Source organism: Stegostoma tigrinum, chromosome 8 (genome assembly GCF_030684315.1).
Source record: "Stegostoma tigrinum isolate sSteTig4 chromosome 8, sSteTig4.hap1, whole genome shotgun sequence".
Classification (NCBI taxonomy): Eukaryota; Metazoa; Chordata; class Chondrichthyes; order Orectolobiformes; family Stegostomatidae; genus Stegostoma; species Stegostoma tigrinum.
In genome coordinates this window covers 41,625,780-41,652,641 of record NC_081361.1, presented here as the reverse complement: position 1 = coordinate 41,652,641, position 26,862 = coordinate 41,625,780, and the positions used below count along the sequence as shown (strand labels likewise).

The 26,862-nt window shown below is 42.5% G+C and overlaps 1 protein-coding gene across 1 annotated transcript in view; it reads right to left on the bottom strand.

Moving 5' to 3' along the window:
• LOC125456066 (zinc finger protein GLIS1-like) overlaps positions 1-26,862 on the bottom strand; it is a 372,527-nt gene that overhangs the window by 318,591 nt on the left and 27,074 nt on the right. The window contains exon 3 of the mRNA XM_048538732.1: positions 23,399-23,485. Coding sequence (XP_048394689.1) covers positions 23,399-23,485 — 87 coding nt within the window. The remainder of the gene's footprint in view (positions 1-23,398; positions 23,486-26,862) is intronic.

Sequence of the window (26,862 nt, the reverse complement as noted above, 5' to 3'; positions counted from 1 at the left end):
GCCCACATCAACTCTGTCTCACAGCCCGCCTCAATCACCTACAATTTGCCTACTGATGTAATAGGTCACAGAGGATGTCATATCCCTAGCCCTGCACTCATCCCTGGAACACCCAGGCATCAAAGACACCTACGTCAGATTCCTGCTCATCGACACCACAGTCCCCTCCAGATTGATCGCAAAACTCTGTGACCTTGGTCTCAGCTCCTCCCCCTGCAACTGCATCCTCAGCTCGCTGATCCACAGGCCACAATCAGTGGGGACAGGTAACTGCACCTCCTGCACAGTAACACTCAACACTGGAGCCGCCCCCCCCCCCCCTCCCCCGGACCCACCTCCAAAGGATGCATCCTCAGCCCCCTACTCTACTCACTTTACACAAACGACTGTGTTGCCAAATTCTGAATGAATATAATCTACAAGTGCGGTGATGACACCACCGTAGTGGAACAGATATGTAACAATGAGGCGTCAAACTACAGAAGGGAGATTGAGGGCTTGGTGATATGGTGCAACAAAAACAATCTGTCTCTCAACATCGTCAGAACTAAGGAGCTGATCGATGACTTCAGGAAAAAAGGAGGAGAACACATCCCCATCTACATCAACAGAACTGAGGTTGACAGGGTGAAGAGCATCAAGTTCTTTAGAGTGATGATAACCAACAATCTGTCCTGGATTTCCCACGTAGGTGTGACAGTCAAGAATGCACAACAATGCCGTCTTTCTCAGGCGGCTCAGAAAATTTGGCATATCCATAACGTCCCTCACCAACTTCTACAGATTCACCATTGAAAACATACTGTCCAGATGCATAACAGTCTGGTATTGCAACTGCTCAGCCCAGGACAATAAGAATCTACAGAAGACGGTGTGCATTGCCCAGACCATCATGGAAGCCAAACTTCAATCCTTGGATGCTATTTGCATGGCTCACTGTCATGGAAAATCTGTCAACATCATCAAAGACCCATTACACCCTAGGAATGATCTCCTATAACCTTTTCTGTCTGCCAGAAGATACACAAGCCTGACCACATGTACGAGCAGGTTCAGGAACAGTTTCTTCCGCTCCGTCATCAGACTGTTGAATGGACTCTCTAGCACCAAATAACACTGATCTAGCTAATCTTGATCTCGCCTAGCCCACATCCAGCCAATGTAACCTGTATGCCTCTGTCTATATCTTTTTGATCAGTACATCCTTTGCATTCTTTCATGTGCCTGTATCGCTCATAAACAAAACTTTTCACTATATTTCAGTACATGAGGCAGCAAATAAAGCAATCAATTAATCAATCTATTCACAGCAACAAATTAGTTTTAAAATCAGGGCCACACTCTGAGATGGTTACTTATGAGATAACTTTACACATCAGCAAACAAGATAGTCTACCAAATCGTAATCTGTTTATTCAAAAATCTGGTTTGACTCTTGCTGTATAAGGTAATGGTTCCTGAAGAGGTTATGTTGGATACTGTGTTAGATCCAAAACAAGAGTGAGAGTTTCTGCTACTAAAATGTTTTCTACCTGCTTCATTCTGCCAAAAGAAAAATCATAAAGCCTCCTGGACCTAAGAAACCATGACAGAAATTTGCATGAGAGGCATCACTGTTTTAGACATCTGAGAAACAAACATAGAATATTATAAGCCACTATTGTAATACAACCTAGATGACACAGAACATACTTTATTTTGTTTTCTATTTCTGTATTCGTAAGGTGAAAGTCAACAGGTAAATGGAACACTTCCCATTTTGGCAACTACTGAGGTCTTCACAATGTGATGAAATAGGGTTAGATATAACAGAAAGGTTCTTCTCAATGGACTGTTTTCAACCTAACTCCAGGCACTCATCTCATATTGCACTAATGCTACATATCCATTTCTAATTCCAAATAGTTTGTGCCATCTGAGACAGTCCATTTTAAGCAAGTGTAGAACCATATGATGTTTAGATTTGCGCTGAGGACAGCTTGAGACATTTTATTGTGTTAAAGACAAAAACAAATGCTAGTTGATGTTGTTGAAATCTGCACCCACTGCAAACTGAATCTGAAACCTCTATATTAATTTCACATGGCAACTTTGCAGGCAGCAAAGCAATGCCCTTCTGGTATTATTGCTAGTCTACTGTTACGAATGATAGTCAACACCTCTCTAATAATTAAAACTGAAACAGCCAGAGAAGCTCACCTTGCCTAGTAATCTGTTAAAGTAATTGTGAAATGTAATACAATATGTCTCTCACCCCCAATCAGTTATAAAGGAGTGATTAAATGAAAGAAATCCCTTATGTTTACTCTATAAGTAACAATTTATTTAACTGTAACAGTGAATAACTTAACAGAACTACTAACAAACCGAAAAATTCCTCCTCAACTGACTATTCCCGAATACAACAAAATTCAAATGGTATACTGTTCCAATAAATAAAAGTCCCACTTATATAAACCAAAGTAATAAGAGATAAAATTAAAACTTAGTCTCTTGAAAAGCCAGGATAAATCTTCCAGAATGCTCTTTGTCTTCTCCATTGTTTTCCATTCAGAAATGCCTTTCTGTGTCGAATTTCTGTCTCAGGAATATTAGCTAAGAGAGCAGCAATACCTTTATTTAGATGGTGCTAACTGTGAAATCTTCGAGATTTCTCTGAAAGCCAGTGATTTTCACTTTCTTTTGAGCTGATTGCTGTTGAGAGTGGTTCTCTTATCAGATGGCAGTTTGCTCTCACACCAATTTTCAAATGTCCTCTTATTTTATACCCTTGATGACCTATTAATTTCTTACAATAGGTTTGGTCCAAGGTTGTCAAAACTGTCAGATTTAAATTTAATTGGGCTTTGATATCTAGAGATTGGTTTAAATTAATTGGCTAGATTCAAAAACCTTGGTAAAACACTGGGTCTTGGTAAAAATGCTGCTTTGCCTGCTAACAGTATAGCCCTTTGATATAACGTTTCAATTTCAAGAACTTTCTGTGCATCTGCTGCTGCCTGCAGACATTTTTTTAAATCTCCAAGTCCTTAAAAAAAGCACATCTTTTAAAGGGACCACACACTCTTCCCCAGGCCCCTATCATTTTACAAACAAATTCTAACATGCTGCTTTCCAATCCACAAGTATTGTACCCAACTTTGCAACACTATTAATCCAGATACCCAGTTAATATTCTGGAGGCTCAGGTTTAAATCCTGCCATGGCGGGAATTTGAATTCACTCATAAAAAAAATCTACAATTAAGGGTCTAACGTTGACCACAAAACTATTGCAGATTGTCAGGGAAAGACCATTTGGTTCGCTGGTGCTCTTTAGGGAAGGAAATTATTGTCCCTACCTGGTCTGTCCTACAAGTGACTCCAGACCCACAGCGCTGTAGCTGGCTCTTAATGAGGGATGGGCAACAAATGCTGGCCTAGCCACATCCTGTGCATGAGTTTTTAAAAAGCCATAAGAGATTACAATGTATAACTTATAACAGTCCTGAAGTGAGTTGGTAGCTGAATCTCAATCTCATTCTCCTTCCAGTCTAATGTGATCAACTTTGCACAATTTGTGACTGTACTGAATAGTTAAATAATGTCAAGTTTTGAGTCAGCTGGTCCATGTTTCTGAACCAGTTGTTCATTCATGTGCCAGTCTATGAATTAAGAATAGAAGGCATTTTTGGCTAAGTCCGAGGTGCACTGAGCTTTTCTTGTCACGAGACCTAGTGAGATTTTGTGCCCTGTTTTGCCAAATGTGCCTCATTACTTAGCTATATTGCTCCACAACGCCTCTTAAGTCTGATTTCCTTCCCACCTTACCTTGCACAGTTCCTGATCAGTGTCAAAACACCAGAGTCCGTTGCTACTACACCATCTTTAAAAACCCATTGTGTATCTGGACCAGCACTGACAAACCAAAGCTCCCGGTCCAGATAGGAGGGAAGAAGGGAAAGAGGAAGATAATGCCACAGTTTTCAGACAAGGACCTGACAGATGGAGAGGCATTGTCCTTCCAGAGAAATAAAAAGCTGTACCAACAGACCCTGGTAGCCTGGTCTGAGGTCGCAACCAGGTCAGTGCCAACCCCAGAGGACAGAGGAATAGCCAGCAGTACAGAAATAATGTCACATATCTTTCCACCTCCCCAGGGTAAGTGTCACAATCAGTTATTTCACACTTACTGTATCTCAGCAACGGCACCTATCTCCCGCCAAGGCTCAAGCTCTATCATGGTCACTACTGCTGATAAGACCTTCCTTCCCTCACTCGCTGTCTCCATCACCCTGCTTCTAACCTCCCATACCACTAACCCTGCATATCTTAGTGATGCCTCCTTGGTCCTTTGGAAAATAGCCCGACTTCTCCCAACGTGCACAAGCACTAACAGCCATAACATCCACTGCAATCTCATACACCGGTCCGGTCAGTTCATTACAATAGAAGACAAAAAAACAGAAATTGCTGGAAAAGCTCAGCAGATCCGGCAGCACCTGTGGAGTGAAATCAGAGTGAAATCAGTCCCTCGGGCCTGATGGGATTTATCCAACGATTCTATGGGAAGCTAAGGAAGAGGTCGCAGGGTCTTTGGTGATGATCTTTTCGTCCACACTGTCCACAGGTATAGTGCTGGAAGACTGGAAAGAGGCAAACGTCATTCCCTTGTTCAAAAAAGGGAATACGAATAATCCCGGAAATTACAGGCCAGTTAGTCTTACATCAGTGGTGGGAAAATTATTGGAAAGGGCTCTGAGAGATGGGATTTATGATCACATGGAAAGGCACAGTTTGATTCATGAAGGTAGAGCAGTGGATTTAGTATACATGGGTTTAAGTAAGGCATTTGATAAGGTTCCCCATGGTAGGCTCATGCAGAAAGTAAAGAGGCATGGGATAGGGGGAAATGTAACAGATTGGATTCAGAATTGGCTGACCCTTAGAAGACAAAGGATGGTAGTGGATGGAAAATATTCAACATAGTGCTCAGTTAAGAGTGGTGTACCACATGAATCTGTTTTGGGTCCTCTTCTATTTGTGATTTTTGCAAATGATTTGGATGAAGGAGTGGAAGGGTAGATTACGAAGTTCACGGATGATACGAAGGTGGGTCATGTTGTGAACAGTGCGGAGGGCTGTTCTAGGTTACAAAGGGACATTGATAGGATGCAGAGCTGGGCTGAGAAGTAGCAGATGGAGTTTAACCCAGAAAAGTGTGAGGTGATTCATTTTGGAAGGACAAACTTAAAAGCAGAATACAGGGTTAACGGAAAGATTCTTGACAGTGTGGAGGAGCAGAGGGATCTTGGGCTTCATGTCCACAGTTCCCTGAGACCTGCCACCCAGGTGGATAGAGTTGTTAAGAAGGTGTATGGTGTGTTAGCTTTCGTTAATAGAGGGATTGAGTTCAAGAGTTGTGAAGTTATGCTCCAGCTATACAAAACCCTGGTTCAGACATATCTGGAGTGTTGTGTCTATTTCTGGTCACGTCATTACAGGAAAGATGTGGAAGCATTAGAAAAGGTGCAGTGGAGATTTACCAGGATGTTGCCTGAAATGGAGGGAAGGTCTTACGAGGAAAGACTGAGAGAGCTAGGGCTTTTCTCTTTAGAACAACGAAGGATGAGAGGTGACTTGATAGAGGTGTACAAAATGATCAGAGGCATAGATACAGTAGACAGCCAGAGACTTTTTCCTAGGGTGGAGGTAGCTTTTACAAGGGGGCATAGTTTTAAAGTGAATGGACATAGATATAGGGGAGACATCAAAGCAGGTTCTTTACTCAGAGAGTGGTCGAGGCATGGAATGAATTGCCTGACAGAGTAGTGGAGTTGGCCTCATTAGGGGCATTTAAGCAGCTATTAGATAGGCACATGGATGATATTATAAGGTAGTGGTGGAGGTTAGATAGACCTTAGGGTTAGGGTAAAAGTTTGGCACAACATCGTGGGCTGAAGGGCCTGTACTGTGCTGTGCTGTTCTATGTTCTATGTAACACTTTGGGTGGAGTGACCTTTCCTCAGAAGACAGTCAAAGACAGGGCAGAGAGACTTACCCTCCATTCCAGGCAACATCCTGGTAAATCTCCTCTGCACCTTTTCTAACACTTCCACATCTTTCCTGTAATGATGTGACCAGAACCAGACACAACACTCTACACCAGGGTTTTGTATAGCTGGAGCACAACTTCACGGCTCTTGAACTCAATCCCTCTATTAACGAAAGCTAATACACCATATGCTTCTTAACAACTCTGTCCATCTGGGTGGCAGGTCTCAGGGAACTGTGAACATGAACCCCAAGATCCCTCCACTCCTCCACACGAGCAAGAATCTTTCTGTTAACCCTGTATTCTGCTTTTAAGTTTGTCCTTCCAAAATAAATCACCTCCCACTTTTCAGATAGGGCGTATTAGTCAAAACGCAGAGTTGAAGTAATCAGTGTCCTCCCTTGCCCAATTTCACGAAAGACACTTTATATTTCATTGTGGAATCGTATTGCCTCGAGAATGACTGTACATTTCTTAGCAATGGTCGTGTTGTTTAAAGTAATTTAGATCTTTTCGAGAGATGTGAAAATATGTTAAATGATTGCATTGCTTTCTTCATCTGAGCACTATTAAAATATGAGGTGTGGTTAAGTTATTTAACAAGAGTAAAGGTACTCATCATTCTATAAAATCAAATACATTGGTGAAGACTTTATAAATCACACTATAACTTGATATGTCATGTCGCAAAGTTCCGTATCACAGTGTAAAGTCAAATTTTGTGTCAAAGAGTTGCACAGCAGTGTGCAACAATAATCCAAATCCTAACTCTGAAAACAGCTGTCAAATATTTCTGGCATGACTTCCCAATCATTCTTTCCACTGTTCTTCTATTGAAGTGTTTCAATTTCACAATACTCACTGAGGGCATTGTTTAAATCCCATTGCCTTTTCATCATTAATAAATCAAGACAGTTTAACCTTCATCAGGAGAACGTTCAGAATCAGAACACAGAAAGTTAATAAACAACAGCTTCCACAATAGGGCTTCAGGAGAAAATGATCAGCATTAACAGCGGAATACATAATTGCAGTGAAAAAATGATCACAGATGTGAGTCAAGTATTTCGCCTCCAGGAAGCATAATATTGCTCTGGAATCACCTGGTCCATTTAAACTTTTGGGGTTGTGGAAACCAACCAGCCTGATTCAGAATGATCTTTTCACCTTTTCCTTTTCAGTTCCTGTTGCTGTACATTTGTCGATTTTTCTCACTCCTCCGTTCTTCAATCCATGTTACCTCATAATCATATGATGTGCTTTGCTTTGACAGCAAACGTGATTCCCATTTGTGCTTGGAACTGGAGGTGGTACATTTTAAAAAGAGGTCCAGGTTAAGTCCTAGCATCCAAAGAACAAAGCAATAACTCGATTGGAGAGAGTAGGAGGGGGGAGTAAAGGTACTTCAAGCTTAGCTTTTAAAAGCCTGTAGCTTGCAAGAGATAGGAAAGACTGTGGGAGGTAAGAGGTTCCCCTGTTGTATAATGCATCTTGGTAAAGGGGGGCCTACAAGGAAAAACTGAGCACAAATTAATAATCTCACTGCAAAACTGTACAGGCAGTTAATATGAGCAACTGAAATGTTGCACCATTACAGCAAGGTTGCTCTTCTCCAAGATGGCTGAGCACCTTGTTAGGGAAGATAATGAGGAATTTTGTTCTGCAATACCAGATTGTGATGTTCAGTATAAAAAATGGAAAATTCATGCCACTGCAGTAACATGCTTCACTCAAGAAAATAAAAGAACACACAAAAAGTGGCATGATAGCTGAGTGGTTAGCACGGCTACCTCCCAGCGCCAGGAACCCAGGTTGGATTCCATCCTTGGGCCACTGTCTGCGTGGGTTTCCACTTGGTGCTGTGGCTCCCTCCCACAGGAGGCTTAGGATTGCAAAGATGTGCAAGTTAGGTGGACTGGCCATGCTAAACTGCCCATAGTGTTCAGAGATGTGCAGGCTAGGTGGGTTAACCACAGAAAATTTAGGGAATAGTGTACGGAGCTGTGTCTGTGTGGGGTGCTCTTGAGAGGTTTGGTCAGTATTGGGTTGAATAGCCTGTTTCCATATTTTAGGGGTTCTATGGTCTTGAATTTTATGTTAAATTGTACATAGTTTTAGAACTTTGCTGTGCCAGGTTGTGAGAACCGTGTATTCCAAAGCTAAATAGCTTGTTGACATTAAGGATAGTTATGAATGAGATTTTCCCAACCATCCAGTCCCCAGCCCAGTTTCCTTCTTGGGATTCATTAAACTTGCATGCTGGGCTCCTGAGAGAATTTTTGCTACCAACAGAAAGCTTGCTGGCACTGAGCAAGTAAATGCAGCATGTCTTCAGCCTCAGGAAAGGAGGCAATCAGAACTAACAGGCAACAATGCTCAGAAGATCCCATCAACTATTGTAATGAAGTGCTTGTACTGGAGTGAAAGATCCAACAGATTTCTGTTTCAGACTACTATGGATGGAGAGGAGATTTTTTCCCCCTCAATCTCCAATTAATGAAGTAGGGTGTTGCCATGAGGTGTATTGACAGTCCTTTCCTAGCAGTGCTCAGGATTGCTATTAACAAGACCAGCTGAGGAACAAAAACAAAAATTGCTGGAGAAACTCAGCAGGTCTAGCAGCATTTGTGGAACTCTGAAGAAGGGTCACTGGACTTGAAATGTTAACTCCGCTTTCTCTCCATAGATGCTGCCAGACCTGCTGAGTTTCGCCAACAATTTTTGCTTTTGTTCCACACCTTCAGCACCTGCAGTTCTTTGTTTTATTCCAGCAGAGCAGAAATTGGACAATTTTCTTCATTTGTACATTCGAGGAATGCCGGTGTTACTGGGGGGATAAAACCAGCACTTACTAACTATCCCTAATCATTCTTGAGAAGGTGGCAGTGAGCCACTGCAGTCTGTGTGGTGATGATATGCTTACAGCATTCATAGAAAGTTAGTACCAGGATGTTGATCAGTGACAGTGAAGGAGCGTGTGTCACTGGTAAGGAACTTGTAGGTGTGGAGTTTCGATGAGTCTGCTGACCTTGTCTTTCAGGCAGAAGAAATCAGGGATCTGAAAGATACTACTAAAGATGCAATGGTGAATTGCTACAGGGCATCTAATAGATGGACAACAAGAATACATAATGGGATGGACTGGATTCCAATTAGATTGCTTTCTCCAGGTGAGTGTCTCTTGTTTCTTGAGTGTTAATGGAGCTTCAAATTTAAATTGTTATCACACCAATAATCCAAGCCAGTACTATCTCACTTCTGGCCCGTGGTTTGCAGATGGTGGAGAGGTTTCACAGAACCAAGAGGTCGGATGCGTGCCACAGAATTCCTAGTCTCTGATCTGCACTTGCGGCCACAGTATTTATGTTGGCCATCCAGTTAAATTCCTGGTCAATGGTCACCATAAGGATGTTGTTAGCGAGGAATTCAGCAATGATAAAGCCATTGAATGACAAATCAAAATGGTTAAATTTTCTTCCATCAAAGATGGTCAGTGTCTTATGTGTGTGATGCAAAATCTATTTATCAACCCAGGTTTGAATATTCCCTACAAGTTGTTGCATACAGCCGCTGGTTGTTTCATTACTAAAGAGTTGAGAAAGGAACTCAATACCAATGTATGAAATAGGAACAAAAATAGGCCACTCAGCATTTTAAGCCTATTCTGCTACTTGATAAAGTCATGGCTGATCTGTTTGTGTTTTCTCACTCACTTAACCGATCAATTGTGCAAACATCAACAAACAACCCTACTTCAGACTACATGGTAAACAGAATAAACAAGAATGAATTGCTTTTACGTAGCATTTATCACAATCAAGAAATATTTTATAATGCTTTACAGCCAAACAAGTACTTTTTTGTGGTCTAGTTATAATATAGGAAGGCAGGGAAGCTCAATGATGAAACAATTTGTTTTACTTTGTCCATTGGATACAGGTTACGCCAGCATTTATTACTCATCCCTAATTTCCCTCGAGAAGGCCACAGTGAGTTGCATTCTTAAAGTGCTGTATTCTTTTTGGTGTAGGGACACCTACAGTGCCGTTAACAAAAAAGTTCCAGGAATTTGATCCAACAACAGTGAAGGAATGGTAATGCAATTCAAAATCAGGATGATGTTTGACTCGATGGGGCGTTGACACGTGGTGTTGTTCCCCTGCATTTGCTGACTTTGTCCTTCTATGTGGTAGAGCTTGTTGAAGGTGCTGTTGATGGAGTCTGAGCTAAGCAATGTATGTTGTAGATGCTGCATATTCCTGTCTTTGTGTGTCAATAACGAAGCAGATGAATGTGCAATGTGGTAGATGGGGTACCAAGCAAGCAGACTGCTTTGTGCTGGTGGCTGTTGAGCTACTTGTGTGTGTGTTGCAAGTATTCCCATGTTTTATCTTCAGCAGGCTGACACCACATTTTTAGTTATGGCTGGGCCTGCTCTTGGCATACCCTCCTGCAGTCTTTTTTGAACTAGGTTAATCTTCCAGCTTGATGATAATGGTAGACTGGGGGCCATGAAGTTATAGATTTTAGCTGAACAATACTCATCTGCTGCTGATGACCCACTGTGTTTCACAGCTGCCCAGTTTTGAGTTGTTAGATCTGTTGAAAGTCCGTCCCCTTTAGCACTCTGGTAGCATCTCACATTACAATGGAGAGTATCCACAATGCTGAGTCAGGATTTTGTATTCACAATGACTCTACAGTTATCACTCCTATTATTGCTGATCATGGACAGATGCATCTGCTATAGGGCGATTAGAGAGGATAAGGTCATTGTAATGTTGTCATTTATCTCAAGAGGGTTGGAATATAAAAGCAGCGATGTGCTTCTGAGACTTTATAAAGCTCTAGCTAGGCCCCATTTAGAATACTGTGTCCAATTTTGGGCCCCACACCTCAGGAAGGACATACTAGCCCTGGAGCTAGAGGGTATAAATTTAAAACTGAAATGAGACAACGTTTCTTCAGCCAGAGAGTGGTGGGCCTGTGGAATTCATTGCCGCAGAGCGCAGTGGAGGCCGGGACATTGGATGCCTTCAGGGCAGAGATCGACAAATTCTTGATCTCAGAAGGAATCAAGGGCTACGGGGACAGTGCAGGGAAGTGGTGTTGAAATGCCCATCAGCCATGATTTAAATGGTGGCGCGGACTTGATGGGCCGAATGAACTTACTTCCACTCCTATGTCTTATGGTCTTATGGTCTAAGGTCAAGTATGATTTTTCTCTTATTGGGTCCATCATTACCTGGCACTGTCTAGCAGCTAAGTCCTTTAAGAGGCAGCCGGCTCAGTTAGTAGTGCTGCTACCAAACCACTCTTGACAATGAACTTTAAAGTCCTCACCAAGAGTATATTCTGTGACCTTGTCACCTTTGCTTCTTCCAAGTGGGATTCAACATAGAGGAATAATGTGCGGTGTTGGGTTTGGGGTTGGGTTACAAGTGACAATCAGCAGATTGTTTCCATATACTTGTTTAACCTGATGCCATGTGACTTCATGTTTTCCAGAGCCCAGACTCCCAAGGCAACTCCCTCCCCACTGTATTCTGCTGTGCCACCAATTTCCTGTTGGTCTGACTAAATAGTGGGACAAGATATACCTAGGGATGATGATGGTGATGTCTGGAACATTGCTCATAAAAGATATGATTCCATCAGTAAAACTATGTCAGGTTGCTGCTTGACTAGTCTGTGAGGCATTTCTCACAATTTTGGCACGAAGCCTCAGATGTTAAGGAGGATTTTGCTGTGTTGACAGTACAGAGGTTGCTGCTAAAGCTGGCTGCAGCCCAGTTTCTCTCCTCTTTCCCCATATGCCCTCTCCAAGTTCATCTTGTCCACAGATCTAGCTCAGCTCTCTCAACTCTATTCCCACTAAGCTGCTGACCATCCAACCTTGCCTTTCTAGTCCCCATCTCACCAACATCGTCAACAACTCTCTTTGGGTATTGCCCCTCTCACATTGTTATGACCCTCATGACTGTGATAAAGATAAGTTATCCTTCCTGCTCCTCATCCACAGCACAAACCAGCACTTTCAGCCGTTGACATGGTTGACCACCTAATGCAATAGCATCTCTTCCTGTTTTCACATCATTGCTTCTGGTCCAATAAGGATCAACATTGCTCCACTCCTATTAGTCATTTACATGCTGTACTTTCAGGTGTCACCAAGGGACAGCATTAATATTTGAATGCATACTGATAAACCAAACTCTATTGCAACATCATTTGTCTCAACACCTCCACCTACTGAATAATCAGAGTGCTTATCCAACATCCAACATTGAATGAGCAGAAATATCCTTCAACTAAAAACTGGGAAAACTGAAGTCCCTGCTCCAAACTCTCTTCCCTAGTTACCAACTCCAATCTTCTCCCTGGCAACAATCTAACACTAAGCAGTCTGTTTACAACCTTGATTTTATATTTGATCCCAAGATGAGCTTCTGACCACATATTTACACCATCATTCTGACTTCATTTCCACAACATCACCAGTCTTCACACCTCCCCCACCCCTCCCACCCTACACTCCCACCCCCGCCTCAGCTCATCTGCTCATGATATCCTCATTCATTACGTCTAAAATTGATAATTCCTACACATTTCTGGCTGGTCTCCCACATTTTACTCTTCATAAATTTGTGGACCATCTAAATTCTGCTACTTGTGTTTTAACTTGTACCATGCCAAACTCATCTATTTTCCCTGTGCTCACTGTTTACACTGGCTCCCAATGGAGCAAAGATTTGATTTTCAAAGTGTCATCCTTGTTTACAAAGCCTTTCATGGCCCTGTCTCTCCTTTTCTCTATAATCTCCAAGACATCTGCAACTCATCTAATTCTGCTCTTTTGTGGCTTCAGTTGATCTGGAATACCCCCCACACACCTCTTTACTTTCTTTTTTTAAAGCACCTCTTAAAGCCCAGCCCTTTGACCAATCTTTTTAAAATCTGGCTTTATATCTTATGAGACAAAGTGTCACATTTTGTTTTATATTGCTCTTCTGGAGTGTCTTGAGGAATCTTATTATATTCAAAGTTCCATACAAATACGGGATGTTGCTAATGGATGGAGGAATGCCTGAAGTGATGTCCTGGCACTAGCTACCAATAAGCACAAACATATTCCTTTGTACGAGCAATGGTACCCTACCACCACTTACAGATACAGGTAGCGAAAGAGCAATCAATGGAAAAGGGGAGGAAATTTGAGATCCAAATATGTATTCAGTGATGGAAGAGCTTAAATCCACAGCATAAACCAGCGCTTTCAGGAGAGATGGGAAAAGAAAGTTGCAGGGGTAGCAGGGAGTATCATGCAATTCTACAGGGTCAATAAATGACAATACAAATAAATTTGCTGAAAAGTCAAAATGCTGCTTTAGAGATTTGTATACTGCATGAAGACTTTCCTTTCAATCCGTCTTTCTGTTTCACTGCACAATTGCTGTGGGCAATGCCTTCTTGGCTTGGAGAAAGCATTTAATTAGGGACCCGACTCTTAGATAAAATCAGTGTTCAAAAAAGTAGTAACTACTCCTTGTATCAGTCAATATCATATAACCCAGCAATAAACAAACTGAGAAACTCAACACAAGAATGAGCAATGAAAAGCATATACTTTCCAGCAATTCACAAACTGGAATAACTCAAATACTCAGATAAGCATGAACAGACTGCTGACAAATATGTTTAGAAAGAGGAAAATGATGAACAAAAAAGTGCAAGTGCAAAACATTTATGACCCTTCACAGTTTTTGACTCCTGCACAACTGTACAAAGTGAGTGCTCCTGCCGCGTCCCACCAATCATAAACATATTACCTGCTCAATGTCACAGCTGAGTTTTTTTTTAAATTAGCAATTATTATTGCATGTTGTAAACCATTCTAGAATGTATCACTCTAATCTGTCAGTTTTTTATTTGTGAACGTTTTAGCTTTTAAGTTTGACAAAATAACATTTGGATAAATCCAAAGGATATTCCTACCGTCAGATTGGGAACGTGGACCATGTCAGTGCTGCTAAATATCCATACTAGAAGTCTGGTCTCAATGCAACTTGACAATGGTTAATGCTTGAATGCTTTGATATTTATCCATAGCTGAGAAGAGGATAGGGAATTTGGATTTCAGGCAGGGAACCCGGAGGGAATGACTTCATTACACAACCTTCTGAATTTAATATTTTATACATTTTTTCAACAGCTTTCCAGCCAGGGACACAGCCAGATTGAGATGTGTGAAGAGGGGACATCAGGATTAGACTTATTGGGGTTGGGGGGGTTTAGATACCAAGAGAGTAAATTGGATACTGTGGGGGTTTTGAACATTGAGGGGTGGAGGTGAATGTGACATTATAGTGGGGTAGATGTGAGAAGGGCTGGATTAACAGAATGTGGAACCAGATTACATGAAGTTATGTTTGTTATTGCTGGGGGAAAATGTTCCAACTAAACCTGGTCCACAGGCCGTGCAATAAAGACAATTAACTCATGGATTTAGCTCTTCTTCTTCCTCTCACCTGCAAAAGATCCCTAAAGTCCAGGCCTCCCTGCATTGAAAGTAAAAGTTGAGTCAAAATGTTTACACTCGTTCTCCTTAAAGATTTTGGCACGGGTTGCAGCTGATTTCCGGTCCTAATTTGTGAATTTCAAAACATTTCCTTCCTGTCCACCTCCTGATCTATACCTGGAGATTAAAATTCTATTGAATAGGTTTGGATAGCAATTAATTTTGTTCAGTCTGTTCATATGAATCTGTTGTTTAGAATTTTAACCTGTTTGGAATTCCTCCCCATTTTATTGTGATTTTAAAACCACAGCTGTCTGTATAATCTCAATGCGCAATGCCACCACTCACTGTAAAGGGAAATTAGTACTCTTTCAGAAGTGGACCACACATTTGTACTTAGACTGTTAGGTGCATTTGTTTTTCAAACAAAAGTACCATAATCTGATGTTTCTCCAGGAAAGCTGAAGTGTTCATTGAGGAAACAGCACTCAGCAAACCTTCTTCATGTTTGGAAAGTAAACACAGCTTTTGTCATGTGATAATGGGAACTGCAGATGCTGGAGAATCCAAGATAATAAAGTGTGAAGCTGGAAGAACACAGCAGGCCAAGCAGCATCTCAGGAGCACAAAAGCTGACGTTTTGGACCTAGACCCTTCATCAGAGAGGGGGATGGGGTGAGGGTTCTGGAATAAATAGGGAGAGAGGGGGAGGCAGACCGAAGATGGAGAGAAAAGAAGATAGGTGGAGAGGAGAGTATAGGTGGGGAGGTAGGGAGGGAATAGGTCAGTCCAGGGAAGACGGACAGGTCAGGAGGTGGGATGAGGTTAGTAGGTAGGAAATGGAGCTGCGGCTTGAGGTGGGAGGAAGGGATGGGTGAGAGGAAGAACAGGTTAGGGAGGCAGAGACAGGCTGGGCTGGTTTGGGGATGCAGTGGGGGGAGGGGATGAGCTGGGCTGGTTGTGTGGTGCAGTGGGGGGAGGGGACGAACTGGGCTGGTTTTGGGATGCTGTGGGGGAAGGGGAGATTTTGAAGCTGGTGAAGTCCACATTGATACCATTGGGCTGCAGGGTTCCCAAGCAGAATATGAGTTGCTGTTCCTGCAACCTGCAGGTGGCGTGATTATGGCACTGCAGGAGACCCAGGATGGACATGTCGTCTGAGGAATGGGAGGGGGAGTTGAAACGGTTCGCGACTGGGAGGTGTAGTTGTTTGTTGCGAACCGAGCAGAGGTGTTCTGCAAAGCGGTCCCCAAGCCTCCACTTGGTTTCCCCAATGTAGAGGTAGCCACACCGGGTACAATGGATACAGTATACCACATTGGCAGATGTGCAGGTGAACCTCTGCTTAATATGGAAAGTCATCTTGGGGCCTGGGATGGGGGTGAGGAAGGAGGTGTGGGGGCAAGTGTAGCACTTCCTGCGGTTGCAGGGGAAGGTGCCGGATGTAGTGGGGTTGGAGGGCAGTGTGGAGCGAACAAGGGAGTCACGGAGAGAGTGGTCTCTCCGGAAAGCAGACAAGGGTGGGGATGGAAAAATATCTTGGGTGATGGGTTCGGATTGTAGATGGCGGAAGTATCAGAGGATGATGCGTTGTATCCGGAGGTTATAATTAAATAAAGTGATGTGATAATGAGGTTTCAATAAGAATTCTAACAAAGGATAGTGCTATCCAAACTTATTCAATAGAATGTTAATCTCCAGGTATAGATCAGGAGGTGGATAGGAAGGAAATGTTTTGAAATTCACAAATTAGGACTGGAAATCAATTGCAACCATGCCAAAATCTTTAAGGAGCATGAGTGTAAACATTTTGACTCAACTTTTACTTTCAATGCAGATAGTGTATACAAACAGAAACAAGGTTTTCTTGAGACTATCCTATGAAGGCAGTATGCCTTTAGACACTGAAGGTCCAAAATTTGACAAGATCCAGAAAAGGGCACAGTGGTACATGCTACATGTTCACTTTTGTGATTCAGTTTGCTGCCAGTGCTAAGTGTAATGCTGAGTGGTTATATGCCTCAGCAGGGGATGCACAATCATGAGAGTCTAGCACCAGCTCAAGTTTCCCTGAACTGTTTAAAACTAGCCTGCATCTCTTGTTGGAACACATGCTGGAAGTCATGCTAAAGCAGATTTTGGCCTTGAAAAGACACAACAATGGCACAACATGCTCTGTTACACAGCACTAGACTCTTTGGTGCAGGAAAAGGATGGGAGGAGTGAGATCATTTCTGCAAAAGAGACTAAGAGACCCTCAAGATGGATACTGTTAACGCAGTAGGAACAAATACCAGCTATATAGTCCCAAGGACTCAGATGAAGTACTACGAGAAGTTCGATAACCCTACATGAGTGATGCAGATTATAGACAGCACCAACAAGTACCATTTCCCTCCGTGACATGCTTTTAAGAACAATCAGGCACAATTCGTACTTTATATTCATAGCTTCAGCCTACTCTCATATACTTCATCATACCAAAAGCCTCACATGTACATCTCACAGCCTGGACACATGTTCCTCTGTGACAACCACATAATTCAAATACGTTATATCACATTCACTGGCATGTGTCCCTCTGTATTAAGGTGAAGGTGGCACATAACAATTGGTCTCCATGAAAACCAACAAAAAAACTTCATGGTAATAGTTTTTGATTCTTCATGTTCTCAGACTTTTATTGTAACAAAAGGCACTATTGACAAAACACTATCTTTGCGTGGCAAACCATGTTTTACAACCTCCTTTAAGTGGCAATTCAATTTTTGCAGAACTAGTCCAAGAAAATTTTTATTCCAAAGGGTTTACTTCTATTATTATTCTTTCTCAACTTTGGAACTTTAAATTCTGTCACAGTGAGGTTTCTTCCTCTTACACACAGTAGGTGAATCTTCCAGTCTTGTTTTAACTCCACATGAATGTGGTCTTTTCAATCAGAGCGTGAGCCTCCATACACATTCTTATGTAGTGAACTACAGCATTTTGATGACTCCCGCTCCTCTCCCTCTCCCAGATCCTGGTAGCTTAACATAATCTGTGAGATTTCAGGGAATCTTCGACATTTCCATCTCAAAGCCCACCAGCAAACACCCATGCCTTATAAGCAAGTAGAAATACTGATTAGCTATCCAAGAGACCCAAACGATCTTTGTCTACAAGTAAATGGACAGGTAGAAGCACAAAAGCTTTCATCTCAATGTTCTCAACTCTTTTCTGGGACTTTGGAAACCATCAGTCTGCCAACTGTAAGCACATAAGCTGCCATCATGTCCAAATGCAAACACTTTGCACTTATTCCAGTGAAGCAATCCTGGGCCTCTTTAATATCGAACAATGAAATCAACCACATTTGCTGTCAGGCAGCCTTCATCCCAACTCTCATGGCACCCTTCATTTTTACCTTAAGTTAAAGACACAGTGCCAAAACATGACAATTTTATAAATCGTACAACTGTAACAAACCAGACGCAGTAGTAACCAACGAGTGGGGAAGTCGGTATGGCTTCATAGCCTCTCCTTGTTGGAGGAAGTGGTGCTCATCTTCACTGGAGTAAACATGACTGAGGCTGTGGCCCCTATGGGGATGAACGCAGCAAAGATAATAGTATATTCACATATAATCGCTGTCCTCACAACCCACTTCCTCCTCTCCCCGTAATCCCTTCTGCTTTACAAGATGCAGACGTAAACATGCTTTTCCTCTTGCAACTCTACCATCATGCTTTTCTCCTTTCAAATATCAAGACATGCAACCTGACCAGGCAAGATCACAGGAGCAATGAGCTAAAGAAGAAGGTGAATGATGAACTAACAACCTTACTTGATCTCACACTTGCAGACAGTAGCTATAATATTGCAATTGTACAGAATTCAGAGTGTCGCTCAGACAGGGGATCTACATGTAATGAGACACCAGGCACAAAAGCTTGCAACTAGACTAGGGAAATGATAGCACAAGCATTAGAACTGCTTCCATTTCAACTCAATGGAAGAGGGTGTACACAAATTCTGCTGCAGAGGTTCAAATCGGGACATTAATGAGGTAGCATGCACAAAATGTCATAGACTCTTTCATTACCATCTTTTCCCACCAGCAGGACAGGCCCACTGTCTGTGGTATACATTTAGGGAAAAGTGACTCTGGGTGTCCTCAATCTGGCTCTGGACCCCATGGGCAAGGAACCTTCCAAACAATTGCAAAATACTGTCTTCTCTCAGCTGATGCATCAGTGTTCCTTCACATTGAATACCAATTGGAAAGCGTTAAGGAAAGAAAGGACATCCAACAGCCAACATCAGGATTGATTCAGTAGAACCAATTCTAAGCAAACTGGAGGAGTCCTTAAACTGTCAGACTGAGACTGTGGCGGGTGGTGAGGGAATCAACAGAGGTGAAAAATCCAACTGACCACGTTCTCACAAATCCATCCATCCCAGATGCATCTGTCCATGCCAGTATGGTACAGGTGCAGTTTTTATGAAGACAAAAAAGCAGAATTTGTTTCCAGATGTTGGGTGCCCATATACAGCATTTTACGGTAAAGGTCTTGGTCTTCATCTTTCCAGCATAAAAGCCATGACCAACTCCAAGGACACTTGTGGCCTTATGGACAGTCTCTCAGTTTCCAATACAGAACATGCAGAAGGCACACATGTCTGAGTGTGACTGACAGCCATGCACGCTTTGTCCACTGTCATGCAGTTGTGTAACATCTACAAGATGCACTGTTGAAATTCACTAAGACTCCTTATATAGCACTGTCCAAAGCCATAGGCAATACCATCTAGAAGGACAAGGGTAAGAGATGCGTAAGAACATCACAGCTTCAAGTTCCCCTCCAAGCTGTTCACCATTCTGACTTGGAAATATATTGTCTTTCTTTCAGTGTCGCTGGGTCAAAATTCTGGTTCTCCCTCTCTAAAGGCATTGAGAGTCTACCAACAGCGTATGAACTGCAATGGTTCAAGAAGGTAGTACAACACCTCTTTCGCAAGGGCAACCTGAGAAGGGCAATAAATGCTGGCCCAGCTAGTAACATCCACATCCCATGAATTAATAAATAAAGTGCTGCTGGTCCTCATTCATCATGGCTGAGGAATGGCCACGTATTCCACTACCAACCAGAAATGTTGGTTTTCATCTTATGTGGAAGATTCCAGTGGCTTTACTTGAGGGCAGAGTCTACCAACATCTGGTATGGGAGGTGGCTGTATAGGTGATTTGTTTCCAGTTCTAGGAGTTCACTCTTTCTGTGCCTCAAAGAGATCTAATATAAGTTTGAAGGCTGAGAAGCAAAGCATGACAAAACATACATAAACTGGGGTTGCACGAAGGGTAAAAGTTGACCTCAGCAAAACTTAAGCTCCAGGATCAAGACCTGGTCCTTCTGCAAGTTGAGGATAATTTTAGTTTTAAATTTCTTACTGAGTTCAAACTCAAGGATCTGCTATGTCCTCAATGCTTTACTCTGTTAGGGGAAGGAATCCAGTTCCCTCCTGCTGCCTCCCCATGATCTCCCGTACCTCACCAGAACAGGAGTGTCAGAGTTGAGTTTCTGATCATTGGAGCATGTTGCATGCCCATGTTGTGACACAGGAATGCACAGGCCCCCGATTGTACACATTGAGGTGGGGTTAGTGCCAAAGGCAGTAGCTGGCAGGATCTAGCTGCATAATATTCAGGAAGATGGCCTTGCAAAATTGAGCCAATATCATGTAGCCACTAACATTTTCTAAATTGTTCATAAGATCTTGACAAAATTGTCAACATTGCGTTATTACCTATTCCTATTGCTCAAAAAAGTCAGTGATGGGCTAACATCTTAGAATACCACATCACCTCTCCAAACACTTCGAAGGTTGACAGGCATCTTGCATTTTGGGTCTTGTAGATTAAATTTTTTTATAAATCCCCTTTAAGTTTATTATATGGCCCCCAATTGTGAAATTTTAATTCTCCAAGATCTTTGTTCTGCACCTATTTTCAGTCTCATAAACTGGTGGAATTTGCCCCATTGCTGAAAAAATACACAAGCGTTGATTTTGAAAATTATGCATTATTCGCCATTTCTCATTGTTTATATTCTTTGTAATTAGTACTTGGATTATTCTCTTCTGGTGCACTTTTTTATGTTCACCAAACAAGGATCAAATATGTATTCTTCAATAGTTTTGCCTGGGATTTGTGGGCTTTGTCAGAGCCTTCTAATCAAACTGTTTGCATTGTTTCATTTACTTTAGCTAATATTTCCACTCTAAGCCCAATCTACATCACTCTAATGATCATGCGGTAGTGATTCAAACTTCAAACAACTCAGAATGTGGAAAACCAAATGAGATTAAACAAGATGAGAGGGTTTGGGCAGCACAGTTAGCTCACAGGGTGCACAATTCCCCAAAGGGAAATATCTGAGCAAATAATTTTATAAGTTCTCATGAAGCTCCATCTATACAGTAAGTTTTGCTTCTAAACCTCAAGCACCAGAGCTGAACTGCATACATGGCTTAAGGAGAGCAGATATGTTTTCATTTTCTGGTGGCATCTTGTCTACTTGGGTGAACTTTGCTCCACTTGTTAGGTTTTTTTTGCTGGATTGTCCTCCATTTTTAAGCTTTTCAAGGTGATTTTCCTTTTCCCATGAATGCTTTGCTTCAACAGTCTCAGATGCTTTTTGACCGTTATCTCAAGGCTTACAAAAGAAGAAACTTTTTGTTTTGGACATGGATACTGCAACATTGGGATGAGGAAGATACCCCACACATTCAGATGACAGCCATCATTGTACCATGGTCTGTACCTTTGGGATCTACATGAACATATCAAAAAAAATTAACTTTTGCCAGCTGTTTCACAGGACAGTCTGCCAAGGAGTTATGCCATCTGCTTCCTAAATATAAGTTGGGAAACACCTAAACCTGTGGCATTTCTACCCTTAGAAGCCATGGTGACCATAGCACAAACTTTGCACCTACAATATCCTTCCAAAGCACCACATTAGATATTTGATACATCAGGCATGATTCTGTGCAGCACACACAAAGTGGGCAATGCAACATTTGCTATTTGCAACCACAACAACTGTGGAAAAGACAGATGGGTCACAGAGGATGGAGGAGTTTTAAGATGTACCCAGGTTGTCTGAATGGCAAATAGTTGAATATGGTAGCCCTGAGGGCATCAGATCTCTTCATACAAAACTTATGGCTACCACGGTTGAAAAGTATTTGCATTTAGATGGTATCTGTCCATTTTAAGATGCATACGCAGGAAGCAGTTATGATATCCTCTTATGCAACATTCCAAGTTATCCTCACTCAAGACAGGAAACACAGCTTCTGAAGTCAAGGCTGTCACCCACACTGAGAAATCTATTTACACATAAAGGTAGCACCTGAACAATCCAGCAGCTGTCCTGAGAAATTTTTTGGTACTATCTCTATGATATCCCCTTTTACAAAACGTCCTTTAATAGATAATACCATATTGGATTTGCATTTCACTTCCAAAGTACAACTCTCCAAAGTCAAACTGTCCAGAGGGTAGCCTATCCAAAATCTGTACGATCTGTACTCTGAAACAGCAGTATAAATATAATGGCAGCATGAATCAACACAAATATTTTTGTCTGTCTCAAACAGGGGACTAAACTTTTCACTTTCAACATTTGGATATAAACCTAAACGTCACAAATGTACAGTACAGCTGTTGATCAGAACTATTTCTATCTCTAACCTATGCTGTATTTGCATTGGAAAATCCTGATAATGTAACAGTGTTTCACCTTGTACGGTTTCTGCACTCTGTATCAACTTGGAATTCTTCATTAGATAAAGTAGGTGAAGTTTTAATCTACATCTCTCCCATGTTTGAACTCAGACAGGAAAATGTGGAGACAGTGTTTCGTAGAGTGGAGTGGAGAAGGGGGAAGCTTTAGTTTGTTGAGCAGAGTGGGGTTGGCGAAGGAGTTGACTGTGCTCTATCCACCTCTCCTTGACCTCCCCCCTTTCGTCCCCAATATCCATTTCCTTCACACACCCCACTCCCCCTGTATGAGCCGCCTTCATACCTCCACCTCCTTTACCCCTCATCTCCTCCTCCTCTACCCCAGCATGCCCCTTCTTCTCTCGCTATCATGCCCAACTTTGCCCCTACCTCCTGTTCCTTCATCATCACTAACATCCCCCTAACCCCCATTCTCTCTTACAGTCATAGAGATCTACAGCACAGAGAAAGGTCCTTTGGCCCATCAAGCTCTGTGCCAGTGAAAAACAATTACTGAACTATTCAAATCTGATTTTCTTGCACTTGGCCCATATTGTTGCATGCCCTGGCATCACAAGTGCTCACCTAAATACTTTGTCACTGTTACGACCGTTTCTGCCTAATGGGGGAATTTGATGTAAAGACAAATCTTTCAAAAAAAATCAAATACTTACCTATTCATGGGCTGTTTTGCAGTAGCCGGGATCAGGCATGAGGCCAACACACCAAGAACTAAAACAAAGATTGAAAACAGCCTAGGCCCTATTAGAAAACAATTTGATCTGCACAGCTACAGCCATTACTACATCGCAACCCACAACCTCTGTATCTCATCTCCTGATCCTCAAGTACAGGAAGTCCTGACCTAAGCCATGTTGCACCTGACTGAAAGTGGTTGAGCAACAGTGTGGAGGAATCATTATGTTGTATCTAAACAGTCCTGGGAAACCTTGACATTAAGATTGCGGTCAAGCATAATAAGTTTCATCTCCCATTATTGGTGTGTACCAGATTGCTGCAGTACACCTGAAGTAAGCTGGACCCACAAATAGAGTCTCAAATATCATGAATTAAACTGTTACCGTGGCTTGGGAGCACTCCATGCACAAGCCCGACTCCTGAAGTGGTTGGATATTGGGTGATGAGTGGCTCAGCTTTGGACTCACCACCTATAAGACACAAGACAGGGGTTGATTGGAATACTTTCCACTTGCCTGTCCAAAAATGCAATAGCACTCTAGAAGATCAGTAACATCCAGGACTATAACCAGTCAGCTTTATCAACAGAGATAATGGGAACTGCAGATGCTGGAGATTCCAAGATAATAAAATGTGAGGCTGGATGAACACAGCAGGCCAAGCAGCATCTCAGGAGCATTTTTCTCCTGAGATGCTGCTTGGCCTGCTGTGTTCATCCAGCCTCACATTTTATTAGCTTTATCAACATTTCACTCAATAACCTAAATGTCCAATCCCCCTACCATGGGCTCGCAATGGCCGTTGTATGTGTTATCTGCGGGACATACTGCAAGGACACACTGAGGTTTTCTTTGACAGCAGCAATCAAGCCCTTCACCTCTATCTTCCAGAAGGACAAGGATAAGTCCTGGAGAAAAATACCACTTCCAGCACAGTGGTCAGTGGTTAGCACTGCTGCCTCACAATGCCAGGACCTGGGTTCCATTCCACCTTTGGGCAACTGCCTGTGTGGAGTTTGCACGTTCTCCCCGTGCCTGCGTGGGTTTCTGCCAGGTGCTCCAGTTTCCTCCCATAGTCCAAAGATGTGCAGGGTAGGTGGATTGGCCATGCTAAATTGCCCATGTTGTCCAGGGATATTTGGGTTAGACATGGGAATTGCAGGGGTAGGGTAACTGGTCTGGGTGGGATGCTCTTCAGAGCGGCAGTGTGGACTTGTTGGGCCGATTGGCCTGTTTCCACACTATGGGGACTCTATGATTCCTAGTCTCTGTCCAAGTCACAAACTATCTGGTGTGTCATTATTTCTTGTTGGTTCAAAATCGTGGAGCTCTCTCCCTAGTGGGACTGCAATGGTTCAGTTACCCAGTTCATACAACATTCTCAAGGACAATTAGGGTTAGGCATTAATAACTGGCCTTCTCAGAGAAGCCCACATTGCGAGAATGGTGACAAAAAGGATCTTGCATGGTGATCAGCAGAATGGAAACATAGGAACAGGAGGAGGCCATTCAACCTTTCAAGTCTGCCCCAGTATTCAATGCAATCTTGGTTAATCAAAGACTTCTACCCTTCCCATCCTTATAACCCTGTACACCACTTGAGATTTCTGATTACAATCTCTACCTTACACATACTCAAAGATACAGCTTCCACAGTCCTCAGCGGCCGAGAATTCCAAAAGTCTACAATCTCCGAATAAAATAATTTCAAGTCAGAGCTAAGTGGCATCCTAATTATTTTTAAACTGTGTTCCCTCGTTCAAGATTCCTCAACCAGAGAAAATATCTTGCCTGCATCTGAAGTCTCAATGAGATCATCCCTCATTCTTCAAAACTCTAGAGAATACGGGTCCTGTTTGCCCAAACTCTCTTCATAAAACAGTCCTGCCATCCCAGGAACAACTGCAATAGTATCTTTCCTGAGATTAGCAGCCCACAGATGCAGTATAACCAAGTTCCTGCACAACTGAAACAAGACTTCACTGCATCTCTACTTAAACCATCTTGCAATGCGTGATAATATTCCATTTGCCTTCTTAGGAGCTGGCTGCACTGGCATGTTAGCCTTCAGTGACTTATCGATAAGGACAGTCTTCGCACATCTACACTTTACAACCTTTTACCATTTAAGAAAACTCTGCACATGTTTTTCCTACCAAAGTGATAACCCCACATTTATGCTCCTGAGATGCTGCTTGGCCTGCTGTGTTCATCCAGCCTCACATTTTATTAGCTTTATCAACATTTCACTCAATAACCTAAATGTCCAATCCCCCTACCATGGGCTCGCAATGGCCGTTGTATGTGTTATCTGCGGGACATACTGCAAGGACACACTGAGGTTTTCTTTGACAGCAGCAATCAAGCCCTTCACCTCTATCTTCCAGAAGGACAAGGATAAGTCCTGGAGAAAAATACCACTTCCAGCACAGTGGTCAGTGGTTAGCACTGCTGCCTCACAATGCCAGGACCTGGGTTCCATTCCACCTTTGGGCAACTGCCTGTGTGGAGTTTGCACGTTCTCCCCGTGCCTGCGTGGGTTTCTGCCAGGTGCTCCAGTTTCCTCCCATAGTCCAAAGATGTGCAGGGTAGGTGGATTGGCCATGCTAAATTGCCCATGTTGTCCAGGGATATTTGGGTTAGACATGGGAATTGCAGGGGTAGGGTAACTGGTCTGGGTGGGATGCTCTTCAGAGCGGCAGTGTGGACTTGTTGGGCCGATTGGCCTGTTTCCACACTATGGGGACTCTATGATTCCTAGTCTCTGTCCAAGTCACAAACTATCTGGTGTGTCATTATTTCTTGTTGGTTCAAAATCGTGGAGCTCTCTCCCTAGTGGGACTGCAATGGTTCAGTTACCCAGTTCATACAACATTCTCAAGGACAATTAGGGTTAGGCATTAATAACTGGCCTTCTCAGAGAAGCCCACATTGCGAGAATGGTGACAAAAAGGATCTTGCATGGTGATCAGCAGAATGGAAACATAGGAACAGGAGGAGGCCATTCAACCTTTCAAGTCTGCCCCAGTATTCAATGCAATCTTGGTTAATCAAAGACTTCTACCCTTCCCATCCTTATAACCCTGTACACCACTTGAGATTTCTGATTACAATCTCTACCTTACACATACTCAAAGATACAGCTTCCACAGTCCTCAGCGGCCGAGAATTCCAAAAGTCTACAATCTCCGAATAAAATAATTTCAAGTCAGAGCTAAGTGGCATCCTAATTATTTTTAAACTGTGTTCCCTCGTTCAAGATTCCTCAACCAGAGAAAATATCTTGCCTGCATCTGAAGTCTCAATGAGATCATCCCTCATTCTTCAAAACTCTAGAGAATACGGGTCCTGTTTGCCCAAACTCTCTTCATAAAACAGTCCTGCCATCCCAGGAACAACTGCAATAGTATCTTTCCTGAGATTAGCAGCCCACAGATGCAGTATAACCAAGTTCCTGCACAACTGAAACAAGACTTCACTGCATCTCTACTTAAACCATCTTGCAATGCGTGATAATATTCCATTTGCCTTCTTAGGAGCTGGCTGCACTGGCATGTTAGCCTTCAGTGACTTATCGATAAGGACAGTCTTCGCACATCTACACTTTACAACCTTTTACCATTTAAGAAAACTCTGCACATGTTTTTCCTACCAAAGTGATAACCCCACATTTTTCCACATAACAATCCATCTGCCATGTTCTTGCCCATTCACTAAGCCTGTCCAAAGCCACATTACAATTTCCTCACAGCAAACATTCCCACATAGCCTTGTATCTTGTGCAAATTGAGAGATATTACATGTGGCCCCCAATTCCACATCATTGATATATATTGTGAACAACTGGG